Source organism: Bufo bufo, chromosome 6, assembly GCF_905171765.1.
Source record: "Bufo bufo chromosome 6, aBufBuf1.1, whole genome shotgun sequence".
Classification (NCBI taxonomy): domain Eukaryota; kingdom Metazoa; phylum Chordata; class Amphibia; order Anura; family Bufonidae; genus Bufo; species Bufo bufo.
The window spans coordinates 435,090,668-435,106,320 of record NC_053394.1 but is presented as its reverse complement, the minus strand read 5'-3'; the positions used below and the strand labels follow the sequence as shown (position 1 = coordinate 435,106,320).

Below are 15,653 nucleotides of genomic sequence, written 5' to 3'. Positions count from 1 at the left end.
TGGGCCACTAATCTAAGGGTGGAAATATAAATAGTAAGGGCCCCTCCATAATACCCAACTGTATCCAGCCTGGCCCAAACAGTGGATTGGCAGGAAAACAGGTGCCAACCTTGCCAACTATATACATTTTCAGCATTTTGAATAAGTAACTGAGGAATATAAGGGGTTAAATGCCGTTGGGCCACTAATCTAAGGGTGGAAATATAAAGAGTAAGGACCCCTCCATAATACCCAACTGTATCCAGCCTGGCCCAAACTGTGGATTGGCATTAAAATAGGTGCCAACCTTGCCAACTATATACATTTTCAGCATTTTGAATAAGTAACTGAGGAATTTAAGGGGTTAAACGCCGTTGGGCCACTAATCTAAGGGTGGAAATATAAAGAGTAAGGACCCCTCCATAATACCCAACTGTATCCAGCCTGGCCCAAACTGTGGATTGGCAGGAAAACAGGTGCCAACCTTGCCAACTATATACATTTTCAGCATTTTGAATAAGTAACTGAGGAATATAAGGGGTTAAACGCTGTTGGGCCACTAATCTAAGGGTGGAAATATATAGAGTAAGGGCCCCTCCATAATACCCAACTGTATCCAGCCTGGCCCAAACTGTGGATTGGCAGCAAAAACAGGTGCCAACCTTGCCAACTATATACATTTTCAGCATTTTGAATAAGTAACTGGTGATTTTAAGGGGTTAAACGCTGTTGGGCCACTAATCTAAGGGTGGAAATTTTAAAGAGTAAGGGCCCCTCCATAATACCCAACTGTACCCAGCCTGGCCCAAACTGTGGATTGGCAAGAAAACAGGTGCCAACCTTGCCAACTATATACATTTTCAGCATTTTGAATAAGTAACTGAGGAATATAAGGGGTTAAACGCTGTTGGGCCACTAATCTAAGGGTGGAAATATATAGAGTAAGGGCCCCTCCATAATACCCAACTGTATCCAGCCTGGCCCAAACTGTGGATTGGCAGCAAAAACAGGTGCCAACCTTGCCAACTATATACATTTTCAGCATTTTGAATAAGTAACTGGTGATTTTAAGGGGTTAAACGCTGTTGGGCCACTGATCTAAGGGTGGAAATATAAAGAGTAAGGACCCCTCCATAACACCCAACTGTACCCAGCCTGGCCCAAACTGTGGATTGGCAAGAAAACAGGTGCCAACCTTGCCAACTATATACATTTTCAGCATTTTGAATAAGTAACTGAGGAATTTAAGGGGTTAAACGCCGTTGGGCCACTAATCTAAGGGTGGAAATATAAAGAGTAAGGACCCCTCCATAATACCCAACTGTACCCAGCCTGGCCCAAACTGTGGATTGGCAAGAAAACAGGTGCCAACCTTGCCAACTATATACATTTTCAGCATTTTGAATAAGTAACTGAGGAATTTAAGGGGTTAAACGCCATTGGGCCACTAATCTAAGGGTGGAAATATAAAGAGTAAGGGCCCCTCTATAATACCCAAGTGTATCCAGCCTGGCCAAAACTGTGGATTGCCATTAAAACAGGTGCCAACCTTGCCAACTATATACATTTTCAGCATTTTGAATAAGTAACTGAGGAATTTAAGGGGTTAAACGCCGTTGGGCCACTAATCTAAGGGAGGGAATATAAAGAGTAAGGACCCCTCCATAACACCCAACTGTACCCAGCCTGGCCCAAACTGTGGATTGGCAGGAAAACAGGTGCCAACCTTGCCAACTATATACATTTTCAGCATTTTGAATAAGTAACTGAGGAATTTAAGGGGTTAAACGCCGTTGGGCCACTAATCTAAGGGTGGAAATATAAAGAGTAAGGACCCCTCCATAATACCCAACTGTATCCAGCCTGGCCCAAACTGTGGATTGGCAGGAAAACAGGTGCCAACCTTGCCAACTATATACATTTTCAGCATTTTGAATAAGTAACTGAGGAATTTAAGGGGTTAAACGCCATTGGGCCACTAATCTAAGGGTGGAAATATAAAGAGTAAGGGCCCCTCCATAATACCCAACTGTACCCAGCCTGGCCCAAACTGTGGATTGGCAAGAAAACAGGTGCCAACCTTGCCAACTCTATACATTTTCTACATTTTGAATAAGTAATGGAGGAATTTAAGGGGTTAAACGCCGTTGGGCCACTAATCTAAGGGTGGAAATATAAAGAGTAAGGACCCCTCTATAATACCCAACTGTATCCAGCCTGGCCCAAACTGTGGATTGGCATTAAAACAGGTGCCAACCTTGCCAACTATATACATTTTCAGCATTTTGAATAAGTAACTGAGGAATATAAGGGGTTAAACGCTGTTGGGCCACTAATCTAAGGGTGGAAATATATAGAGTAAGGGCCCCTCCATAATACCCAACTGTATCCAGCCTGGCCCAAACTGTGGATTGGCAGCAAAAACAGGTGCCAACCTTGCCAACTATATACATTTTCAGCATTTTGAATAAGTAACTGGTGATTTTAAGGGGTTAAACGCCGTTGGGCCACTAATCTAAGGGTGTAAATATAAAGAGTAAGGACCCCTCTATAATACCCAACTGTACCCAGCCTGGCCCAAACTGTGGATTAAAACAAGACCTATATTGTATTGTTGTAAATATATGGACCTACAGATAATGGGGGAGATTTATCTAAATCTGTCCAAAGGAAAAGTTGATGAGTTGAACATAAACCAATCAGATCGCTTCTTTCATTTTGTAGAGTCCTTGTTAATAATGAACGAAGTGATCTGATTGGTTGCTATGGACAACTCAGCAACTTTTCTATGGTCAGGTGTTAATAAATCTCCCCCAACATGTTATTTTTTTTTCCAGAGAAATGCTTTACTCTTTATATTTCAACCCTTAGATTAGTGGCCCAACAGCATTTAACCCCTTAAAATCACCAGTTACGGGGTGGCGCATGCGCGAGGCTCGCATGGCGGACGTGTTCCCCTGAGCTCCGCTCCTAGCGCCGAACTTTCCCCACATTTAGCGCTGATTCGTCAGCTCCACGGGCTTGAATCTACATGAAAGGGACCCCTATGAAGACCCGCAACAAAGGGAGGACAAAATCGATGGGAACACTCGTACCTTCCCAGACCTTGCCGGAGCTCTTCAGAAACTCTGGTCGCAGCAATATGGCGGACCCGGCCCCTGCACCCAGAAGCCCAGCGTCCTCAGAGGTCAGCATTGCCTCACAGCCATCGGACATACACGACCCAGGTCAGGCTGAGCTGTATAAGAATATTGCATCCCTGTTCCGCTCAGAACTGTCCCAAGCTGTGGACGAGTTTTCCCGCCAGATTAACGACCTGGGCACCCGGGTCTCTGACTTGGAGACACGCACCGACGATTTGTCGGACGCCCTACATGCTGACAAGGCAGATATATCAGCTCAAGCTGCCCAGATTACAGCACTGGAACTCAAATTGGAGGACCTGGAAAATAGAACCAGGAGGGGCAACCTCCGGATCAAGGGCCTACCTGAAATTTTTACTGATCTCCAAGTCACTTTGACGGAGCTGTTCCAGGCCCTACTGCCGCAAATAGAACCAGCAAAACTCCTGATGGAAAGGGTTCACAGAGCCCTAGGGAGACCTCGCTCAGATGCCTTACCGAGGGATGTTATATTAAAATTTCACCACCCAGGTACTCGGGACCTAATTTTGACGGCCGCCCGCAACCTCACTGAACTCCCCGGCGTACCCTCATCAGTTCATTTATATGCCGACCTGGCTCCCTCTACTCTCCGCAGGCGCAGGGACATGAAACCGGTGACTTCGGCCTTACAAAATGCTCAGGTGCGGTATAAATGGGGGTTCCCTTTCTCCCTCTCATTCCGATTGACTTCCCGGGATCATACAATCCACTCACCCAAAGAGGGAATCGAGATCCTCCGGAAGGCGGGAATTTCATGTGACCATGATCCTGCTCCAGAAGCCGTCTCGGAACCGCAACGTCCGGCCAGGATCTGGACGAAGGTACCTTCATCCTCGCGGAAACCGACCTCCCCGCCATCTGTTTAGACTCAGGACTTCTGTTTCTGATCTCCCGGCCTGCTCTGAGGTCCAATCTGTTGTTATTTCCCCAACAACTTTGCTCCATACTAATTATCCTGTCCCTAATGTTGCAGGACACTTTCCTTCCTTTATGGTCCCTTCACTACCGGCTGATATTTCTACAATCATTATCATCTAACAGGGACTCGGCGTGAAGGACTGTCATGTTTGACCCCATGTTTGGGTTCTTTAGGTTGGGTCGGGTGACTTTGTCCTCTTCCCACCCTACAGCACCCACCTACTCTTCTCAAGCCTATTTAGGCTTAATTTCATTTTGTTTAATATGTTTGCAATTCTTTATTATTTTTACTTTTTTTACCCTTCTTTTTGTTTTTATCATTGTATATGTCAGGGGAGTCGAATATGCTGCATTGGTGTTCAGGTGGCGATCTGAGGTGGCATTCCTGTGGCGGATCGCATGGGCTAACTCTACATCCTTCTGGTTATACTGCCATGTGTAAGTTACTTTCGCATAATGTGAGGGGATTTAACTCCCCCAGAAAACGTAAGTCGGCCTTTTCTACTTATGTTAAACATACGCCTGATGTGATCTGCCTGCAGGAATCCCACTTCACGCCCACCTCTCATCCCAAATATTTCCATCCGCAATATTCACGTTTCTATTCATCTACTTATGTTTCTAAGAGTAGGGGAGCTATTATACTATTGCGTAATTCCTTCCCTTTTACTTTGCAGAGTTCTATGATTGATCCTAATGGAAGATATGTCATTCTTCTAGGCACTTATAGGGAAGAAATCCTATGTATAGTGAATGTATATGCACCTACTGAAGACCCTATTCCCTTTTTTGCTTCTATGCACTCTATTATTGAACCCCTCACTTACCACAAGATACTGTGGTGTGGTGACTTTAATTTTGTACCCAACCCGGTTCTCGACAGGTCCGCCCCCCCCGGCCCAATCGCGCCCTTTATCCCATAATGTCAGAATTAAACATGTGATGGAATCTCTGTCCTTGGCGGATTCCTGGAGGGAGCACAATGGCCCCCAAAGGGGATATACCTACTATTCTCCTTCTCATCAACTCTACACCCGGATCGATTTAATTCTAGCTTCCTCCTCTTGTCTCCCTTCACTAGCTTACTCCAGACATATTGTGTCCTCACTGTCAGATCATGATATCGTATTAGCAGATTTCGCATTCAACAATAACTCTAGTACTCCTCCTGCCTGGCGCCTGAATGAGTCATTGCTGACCCGTCCGGCTGTGTTTGATACGCTATTAGATGGACTTAAACAGTTCTTTTTGTTGAATGACACGCCGGACACTGATCCTATGAACCTGTGGTTGACTCACAAAGCCGTCATGCGGGGCAAGCTCATTCAGGTGGCATCACGACTTAAAAAGGACAGGTCTTCAGCTCAAGTTACCCTGGAGTCTAGATTGGCTAAATTAGTGAGAGCTCATCAGCAAACCCCATCCCTTTATCTATTGAAGGAAATAAAGGACACTAAGTCACAACTGAACACCCTACTTTCCAACAATACAGAAAAAGCACTCCGCTGGACCTCCTCCTATTACTATAAATATGCCAACAAGCCAGATAAAATGTTAGCTCGCCAACTTAAAGCTAAGCAGAAAGTAAATCTAGTCTACCAAATCCGTACACGGACTGGTAGAACTACTACTCACCCGGACATCATTTATGACACCTTCCAATCCTTCTATAAACAGCTATACTCAGAACACAATGATAACCCCAACAACAGGACTGATAACTTCCTTTCATCCGTCCCTCTCCCTAAGGTCTCTCCTACTGCACTAGTAGAACTTAATAACCCCATTACAATGGAAGAAGTGACCTATTCAATCAAAGCCCTGAAACTGGGAAAAGCCCCAGGCCCAGACGGCTATACAGCACTTTATTTTAAAAAGTTTTCAGACCAATTAATCCCTTTCATTACTAAATACTGTAACCATTTGCTACAGGGCTCCACACCCCCAGCCGAGTTCCTAATGGCCAAAATTACAGTAATTCCCAAACCACACAAAGATCCTCTTCTCCCTTCTAACTATAGGCCTATCTCACTCCTGAATATAGATAACAAGCTGTTTACTTCCATTCTGGCGCGTAGACTTAATAGACTTCTCCCTGATCTGATTCACAAAGACCAGGTTGGTTTCATCCCGGGCAGGGAGGCTCCCGATAATATAAGAAAGGTTTTGGGCCTTGTCCATGAGGCAAACAGAACCGTGACCCCAGTTGCTCTGTTAGCCCTGGATATAGAGAAGGCATTTGATACAGTGTCTTGGACCTACCTCTGGCAGACTCTTTCCCATTTTAACATTAAAGGCCCTTTCCTTACTGCCATCCAAACTTTATACTCTTCACCTCAGGCAGGCCTCAAATTACCCTCTTCGCACCCATCATCTATCCCAATTTTTAGGGGAACACGTCAGGGATGCCCCCTCTCCCCAGCCCTCTTCGCCTTAGCTATGGAACCACTAGCGATTAAGATCAGATCTCATCCGGATATAAAGGGGATCTCGGTTGGGGGTGTGGAATATAAACTAAGCCTTTTTGCTGACGATTTTTTGTTAACACTCACCAATCCTGTCATTTCATTTCCCTGCCTATTATCAGTTCTCAAGTCTTTCTCTGCTGCATCTGGCCTGCTAGTTAATCAGTCCAAATCTGAACTTCTATTGAGTAATGTCTCCCCTCGGGATTCCGAGATTCTCCAAAGAGGATTCCCATTTCAACACAATTCACATTTCCTCCCATATTTAGGTGTATCACTGACCAAAACGCTTGACACCCTATATAAGTACAACTATCTCCCCATGTTTGCTCGGATACGGAAAGACCTACAGTCATGGGAGTCCCTTCCAGTGTCCTGGGTGGGTAAGATACATATAGTGCGAATGGTAGTCCTCCCTCGACTTCTATACCTGTTCCGTGCCCTGCCTGTCCCAATCCCAGCATCTGATCTAAGGGCTCTTCAGGCGGACATCCTTAAATTTATTTGGGCCCATAAACGTGCTCGTATTTCAAAATTGGTAATGTGCCGTCACAAGGCCCATGGAGGCCTTTCAGTACCAGATTTAGCTCAATACTACAAGGCAGACAGATTAGCGCAACTGTTCCTGACACATCTTTCTGCGCAAGCTCAACCTATATGGGTGACCCTTGAACAGTCGCTGATTGGCCCGTTCTCCTGGAGAGCCCTCATTTGGACCGCATCCACTCTACCCCCTTCTCTCCGCTCCAAATCCCAGCTCTCATACTATGCTTTGCTCCTATGGAGATCCATCAGATTCAAACGTGCTCTCCAATCCAAACCATCCCCCTTGGAATGCCTTTGGGGCAATCCTGCCTTTCCTCCTGGACTTCAGTCTAGGGCCTTCTCATGGTGGGTTGAAAAAAAATTGTGCTCCCTCCGGGATTTCCTAGTATGGGGTAAATTACTGACTATGCCAGCCTTTATTGAGAAATTCACCCCTCCAGCTTGTGAACAATTCAATGTCCGGAGAGTATTCTCCTTCCTTCATTCTCTGAAGACTAGCCTCCACAAGATTGAATATACACCTTTTGAAAGACTAATGTCCTTCTCTCTATATAAACAGGGTCTACTATCCCGGATATATTCTATCCTCACTGCGCCCCCAGAGGACACTAAACTCCGCTATATGTTGGAGTGGGAGGCGGATCTGTCGGAAGAATCAAGCGTATCTAGATGGCATCAGCGCTCCCAGACATTAACCAAAGGGTCATGGCAAACTACTTTGGCAGAGACCTCTATTAAAATACTCCACCGGACGTATTTAGTGCCGGCCAAATTACATCACTTTTATCCAGACGTCCCCTCTACTTGCTTTCGAGGGTGTGATGAGGAGGGCACGATGCTCCATATCTGGTGGACTTGCCCTGTGGCTTCCAGGTTATGGGGTCGCATCTGTGACTTGCTCTCATCTTTGCTGGGGTGCGTCCTCCTCCCCGCACCCTCGGTCTTACTACTTGGCGACAAACCGTCGAAATTAACAAATGCCAAATTTAAATTGACCCAATTTATCCTGCTTGCAGCTAGAATCCACATTGCCTCTCAGTGGCGATCCTTGTCATTGAGCTATCAAGCAGTGATTGATTGAGTCAACAAGATTTACCAATCTGAAAGGCTGTCGGCTATCCGCTCAGATACATTTGCTTTGTTTGAAAGAGTCTGGGAGCCCTGGTCGTCCTCTTCGCACTCTATTGATATTTCCCTCTATCGTGGGCTTTGATAATCATCATGGATGTATTGTGCACTGAGGGGTGGTTGTGCAGTTATAAACCCTCTTATTCCTGATCGCCTCCTGACACCAGACCTATGTACCCTGTAGCGATATGTCTATTACCCCTGATTTCCTGATGCTTTCTTTTTTATTTTAAGTCTTATTTTATGTATGTCTTTTTGTTTTTTATTTTATTTGTTTGGAATGTCCAAATAATTGGACTCCAAGTCCTTTGTATTAAGTACATTATTCTGTACACTTTATTATTGTGAAAACCTAATAAATACCATTGAAACATAAAATCACCAGTTACTTATTCAAAATGCTGAAAATGTATATAGTTGGCAAGGTTGGCACCTATTTTAATGCCAATCCACAGTTTGGGCCAGGCTGGATACAGTTGGGTATTATGGAGGGGTCCTTACTCTTTATATTTCCACCCTTAGATTAGTGGCCCAACGGCGTTTAACCCCTTAAATTCCTCAGTTACTTATTAAAAATGCTGAAAATGTAGATAGTTGGCAAGGTTGGCACCTTTTTTTTTCTGCCAATCCACTTTTTGAGCCAGGCTGGATACAGTTGGGTGTTATGGAGGGGTCCTTACTCTTTATTTTTCCACCCTTAGATCAGTGGCCCAACGGCATTTAACCCCTTAAATTCCTCAGTTACATATTCAAAATGCTGAAAATGTAGATAGTTGGCAAGGTTGGCACCTGTTTTCTTGCCAATCCACAGTTTGGGCCAGGCTGGATACAGTTGGGTATTATGGAGGGGCCCTTACTCTTTATATTTCCACCCTTAGATTAGTGGCCCAACGGCGTTTAACCCCTTAAATTCCTCAGTTACTTATTAAAAATGCTGAAAATGTAGATAGTTGGCAAGGTTGGCACCTGTTTTCCTGCCAATCCACTTTTTGAGCCAGGCTGGATACAGTTGGGTGTTATGGAGGGGTCCTTACTCTTTATTTTTCCACCCTTAGATCAGTGGCCCAACGGCATTTAACCCCTTAAATTCCTCAGTTACATATTCAAAATGCTGAAAATGTAGATAGTTGGCAAGGTTGGCACCTGTTTTCTTGCCAATCCACAGTTTGGGCCAGGCTGGATACAGTTGGGTATTATGGAGGGGCCCTTACTCTTTATATTTCCACCCTTAGATCAGTGGCCCAACGGCATTTAACCCCTTAAATTCCTCAGTTACTTATTCAAAATGCTGAAAATGTATATAGTTGGCAAGGTTGGCACCTGTTTTTCTGCCAATCCACTGTTTGGGCCAGGCTGGGTACAGTTGGGTATTATGGAGGGGTCCTTACTCTTTATATTTCCACCCTTAGATTAGTGGCCCAACAGCGTTTAACCCCTTAAAATCACCAGTTACTTATTCAAAATGCTGAAAATGTATATAGTTGGCAAGGTTGGCACCTGTTTTCTTGCCAATCCACAGTTTGGGCCAGGCTGGATACAGTTGGGTATTATGGAGGGGTCCTTACTCTTTAAATTTCCACCCTTAGATCAGTGGCCCAACGGCATTTAACCCCTTAAATTCCTCAGTTACTTATTCAAAATGCATATTTTTTCATCCATTTTTCACTATCGTTTTTTTTGTAAAAACACAAATAATCTAGATTTTTTTTTATTAATCTGATTGTTCACAAATAATATTTAACATTTATGTAGAAAAAAACAGATTTACTGCAGAGGAATAAGAGAAAAAAAGGTTTATTTGTCATAGTAATGTATAAGAAACTGCCGAATAAGAAACCAACTTCAGCCTCGTAACTACTACTGTGAAATACCTCTGAACTATGACTACTACTCTCATCATCAACATAGCAAAGACATTTTATTTATAATCACCAATGGGTCTGCTTATTGCCTCCATACTCTGCCGGCCTGGCACCGGCACTGCAACTACCACCAGGCAGGTGTGCGGGAAGAAAGGGTGTGCCCTCCCCTGAACTGTGAGTACTACAACCACCAGCCTAGCCACAACCACCGCTCCCATCTTCCCCTCTGGCCTGGAGGAGTTAGGGGGGGCCTGTAAAGATTTTCATACCCTCATCACATTTTTCGTCTTTTACACGCTAAGCAGCTCCCAATTTACCTCAATGATTGCGGCGTCGATGGCGGCCTGCAGATTCAGGAATCCACTTGTCAAGTACAATGACTGAATGCAAAAATCCTCGCCATGGCAGTAATCTGAGGAGACACATTGTAACGACAGATCTGACACGGCAGGGAAGGAGGCCACAGTAGTAAAGAGAATAGCAGGAGCTCTAAGGCCTCTCTTACACGCGCAAGTTTTCCATCCGGGTGCGATGTGCGAGGCATAGCATCCGGGTGCGATGTGCGAGGCATAGCATCCGTATTGAATCCTGACCCTTTCTCACAATCCTTAGGGCTTATTCACACATTGCATTCATGTCACTGTTGCTATTGCCCGTGTCACGACCACAAGGTGCCACCCGCTTGCAGCTGTACCACCGAATTGCACAGCACAAAATCCTGTTCTTACCACTATTCACAAGTGAATTTCAAAACCTTGCAGTGTGAATACACCCATAGTTCCCATTGACACCAACGTAAGGGCTCCGTGCCCATATTGCAAACAGCGAGTCCGCGATATACAGGCACTGGCCGTGAGCACTCACTTGAATGGGTCCGCGATCCGCAAAATATGGCAAAAGATAGGACATGTCCCATCTTTTGCGGAGCGGGGGCACGGATCAGAAGCCCACGGAAACACTCTGAAGCTTTTTCCTGGGCTTTCGGGTCCGTGCCTCCATACTGAAAAATAAGGGTATGTTCACACAGAGGTAACTTCATGCAGTTTCTGGCCCATATTTCGCACTGAAGTCTCTACCATGGCGGGTTAGGTGCGCACAGATCAGCACTGATGCCCGCCCACTCACTTACCTCTGTATACTAGGTAGTCATTTGCCCGGGGCGCGTTAGACGATGGGTACTGGATGTAATACGTAAATTCACTCTCAAACGTCACCGCCACCATTTCTCTCTCAGTTACAAGGCGCAGCATTTCCGTCTCGTTGGAGATTTCCTCGATGGTGATTCCTGGAGGAGCAAAAAGTTAAATGGTCACGTATCATTCACCATCTGTGACCCCTGCAACTTTACAAAGAATATTAGTTGTAGGCCTCTGTGTCTCCACGGTAACAGACTACATAAATCCCCTGCGTAGTCTGATTCTGTATGTGAGGAAGAAGGTGTTTGACGGCAGCATCAGACTACACAGGCTTTGTTTGTTGTCTGTTACCATGGTGACGTGCAGTCCGGCCTAGGAGCTGTAGACACAAAACGGCAGCAGATTTCTGATGAAGACAATTTACAGTTACTTCATTTTGAAGGTACACAGGAGATATAGATGTGTAGTGTACGGGAGCTGTAATGCCCGTCACTACAGAAGGGTCACTTGTTGTGCTGTCGTTTCCCCTTATTTATGGGGAGGTTGGTATGAGTCATCTTCATAATGTAATGCTATGTACTTCCCTGTTACTGTGAAATTGGCATGTGCAGGCCTGCTAGGGGTGTCATTCCAGCTCTTAGTCACTAGAGGGAGCTAGGGAGCCCTAGTATATATAAGGCCCAGTCAGGGAAGGGAAAGACAGTCTAAGGTTTATAGTCTAGTCTAACCAGAGATTAGACAATGTCAGAGTCAAGTCCAGGCCTGAAGCCTGCAGACTAGGAGAGGGTAATGCAGTCCCTGTAACCGGGTTCCAGATCCAAGGAGAAGGTCCCCCTCCTGAATTCATATATGCAGAAGCAGGAACACTACAGTTAATTAGCCTGAGGAAGCTGAGAGAGAGACAGATGCAAGTCAAGAAAAGCAAGAGGTACTCAAGACAACAGAGGAGGTACTTGATAGAGATAAAACCAAGGATATACGCCAGAGCTAGGGCATTGGACCTTGGAGAAGAGTTTCTATGTTCCAGGATCAGTCAGGAATAGAGTGCAAGCTGCCTGTACTGCAAGTCCTGTGTTTAACACTCTAAAGTCACCTTGCTATATATATATATATTGCCTGCATCAACTGTATTGAAAATCAACTGTCTTCAAAGGAACTGCGCTTCCGTCAATGTCCCTATATGATGACTACTGAAGTTTGAATTCTGTTTTAACATCACGTGGTTCCTCAGTTATTCCTGCTATCAGCAAACGGCGTGCCACCGTTTAATTGGTACTGGCGTCACGAACATTTCTCATCATCACCTGCCCTTGCAGAGAGTCAGCCGTCTCAGGTTAGTGTCTATTGCACTACAACACCCAGGAACATTTCTAAACCTAACTTGAGTACGCTGCACCTCTCTTTTGGCGTCACGAACAGGATACGCACGCTTTCTAGTGCAAGAAGCGTGAACTTTGTGCCTTATACAGTTGCCCTGTGACCAAAGTGACAAATTGCCTGTTTTATTAAAGTGGACTTTGTGGACTGAAAAACATACCAAAAGAGTCCCTAAAACCTCCAAAAAGCGCTGTGCAGTGTTGCGCTATCAAGAGGAAAGAAATCGCCACATCGGAGTGTGGTTTTGTGGAATTTTCATCATCCTGCTTGCTGTCAGTGAATAGACAGCGTTTCTACCAAAGATGGCCGCTGAGCTTGCTGAAATTGCTGCTGCGTCATCTTCATCCCGAAAAGGCGGGAAAAGTTGGCGCCTTTTTGATGAAGAAGCGGGAAAAGGTTCAAGGTCAGGCGCCACAGCCTGTCTGGACATTTGCATGTCTGCCAGCATGGACTCCGCCTTCCCCATACTGGAATACCTGGGGGGCGGCCTCCCAGTGCAATGGGAGGATCTGGCTGATCTTATTGGCGCCACCCTGTCGCTCTCCAGAGAAGGATCGAGCATGTTGGAGAGTGAGCACTGCTTTGCTGCCACGTCCGCGCCTGAAATACCGAAAATGGATAATGTTGGTGTAGAGCCAGAGGACGCTCCACCGGCCTACTCTCCGGGACCGGAGAAACCCGCCTGCCCGCCACGGGAGAAAGAACCAGAGCATCATTATGGCTCTTGGAGAGACTTCTTTCAGCCCTCTTTCAAGTGGTCCTCACTAATGGCAGAGATCCGGGAGGCCGCTATAAAGCGGAATACAAAGACTAAAATATATTATGAGGAACTGACCAAGACTATCCATGAACGACACACCAACACCCAACCCCGCCTGGAAAGGAGAAAGGGGTTGGTGGTGTCCTTTGACAAAACCCGTGGCTACGGGTTCATACAAGACTACCTAACTGGCAGAGACTTATACGTCAACAGGAGATCTGTTAAGAGAGACTACCTCCCTTCGTATCAGCATAGCCTCCGCGAGGGAGAGGAGGTGGAGTTCACCCCTGCCGAGAGCCTGAGAGGCCCATATGCGACTGCTGTGACCCGTCCCAAGCGAGAACCTGAGGACTGGGAGGCAGAAGAAGACTACTCTGGCTGCGAGCGGGAACCTGAACGCTCTCCAGAACAGGCCCACCACGCCTTCCAGGAGCGAGGCTCCTTCATTGGGCCTAATGTCTTCTGGCAGCCAACCGTGTTGGAAAAATGGGTGAGCCCCTATCCTTCCCCCGAGCTGCCTCGACGGGAGAAGACAATCCAGGACTTGGAAAATCTCAAGGGACTCTGTGTTACCCTGGAGAATATCCGGAAGGGTAGGAGACCCGATGCGCCACCGGAGCCTGCAGCGGCCGCGTCCGACGCATCGTGTACTGTACCTGCGCCGGCGGCGCCAGCAGAGGACAGCGATTCGGACACTGAGAGTATAGGTGACCAGATCGTCCGGCTGGAGGAAAAGTTGCGGGAGCTGCGCAAGATTGCCACCGCCAGGATCCAGACGCCGCCTAAAGGAGACGAGGTAAGGGTGCCTGTCACCACCCGTAAACCACCGTCTGCTAACACTGCTCCGTCCAGGCCCCAAAGAAGACCCACTATTCCTGTGAATTGCTGCACAGAGCCCACCGGACCGCTTGCGGCGGCGGTACCCAATGCAGCACAACCCACAATCATTATGCCGGGACCGGTACGGTCCACAAGAGTGTTTACCCCTAGGCCTATGGGGCCAATACCTATTAGGGGCCCCTTCACCTTGCAGCTGCCCCCTGACACCGTGATGTGGGCACATCCTCCTGTAGAGGACTACTACAGGCCATATTTGCCAGCAGAGCCAGGTGGTTATGACATGCCACTGTGAATCAGCCTGCTAGGCCTTTGATTTATTATGATGTTGAAAGCTTAACCCTTCCAGGACAGGAGTCCTATGTTTCTGGTCCTTTGTTGCTGCTGCCAGTTCATCCACGGCTCAGTGATGGGTGTCAACCACTGAAATATCAACGTCAACAAAGCCAAGTTTGTTTCCAGGACCTCCTGCCTGCTTTTGCTATCCCACGCCAAGTTGTGCAACTGGATATTAAGGAACTGTGCCCGGAGATAGACTCAAAAGAACCTGAGCCTCTGAGATTCTTACTCTTTTTAAAGGAAATGTGCCCAGAGATGGACTCCACCGCATGAGAGCCTCTGTGATTTATAGGAAAGTAACCTGGGTACGGACTCATATTTGTTCTTTGAGCCTCCAAGAACTTTTATACTGTTTTACCGTTTCTTGCTGTTCTATTTAGGACAATTTGCACATATGAACTATCCTGGTGTTAATGTTACGCTGTGCCAGGTCAGCGCCCCTGTTCCATTCACTATCCTGAGGAGAAGAGAACGACGCCCCTTGTCACCGCACTTCATCTTTGCCAATTGGACCTGATATGAATGTAAATGCAGATGAATTACATATATATTGCCTGCATGTCTCTTTTTCTATTTCAGGTGAAAATTCCAGTTGGGCGGGCCCTGATGGAGTACGAGGTCGTACTCAGCTTAAAGCAGCGGGGTATGTAGTGTACGGGGACGGTAATGCCCGTCACTACAGAAGGGTCACTTGTTGTGCTGTCGTTTCCCCTTATTTATGGGGAGGTTGGTATGAGTCATCTTCATAATGTAATGCTATGTACTTCCCTGTTACTGTAAAATTGGCATGTGCAGGCCTGCTAGGGGTGTCATTCCAGCTCTTAGTCACTAGAGGGAGCTAGGGAGCCCTAGTATATATAAGGCCCAGTCAGGGAAGGGAAAGGCAGTCTAAGGTTTATAGTCTAGTCTAACCAGAGATTAGACAATGTCAGAGTCAAGTCCAGGCCTGAAGCCTGCAGACTAGGAGAGGGTAATGCAGTCCCTGTAACCGGGTTCCAGATCCAAGGAGAAGGTTCCCCTCCTGAATTCATATACGCAGAAGCAGGAACACTACAGTTAATCAGCCTGAGGAAGCTGAGAGAGAGACAGATGCAAGTCAAGAAAAGCAAGAGGTACTCAAGACAACAGAGGAGGTACTTGAT

The 15,653-nt window shown here is 46.3% G+C and overlaps 1 protein-coding gene across 1 annotated transcript in view; it reads right to left on the bottom strand.

The window, feature by feature from the left end:
• LOC121004805 (ABC-type organic anion transporter ABCA8-like) overlaps positions 1-15,653 on the bottom strand; it is a 525,268-nt gene that overhangs the window by 477,793 nt on the left and 31,822 nt on the right. The window contains exon 4 of the mRNA XM_040437168.1: positions 11,192-11,347. Coding sequence (XP_040293102.1) covers positions 11,192-11,347 — 156 coding nt within the window. The remainder of the gene's footprint in view (positions 1-11,191; positions 11,348-15,653) is intronic.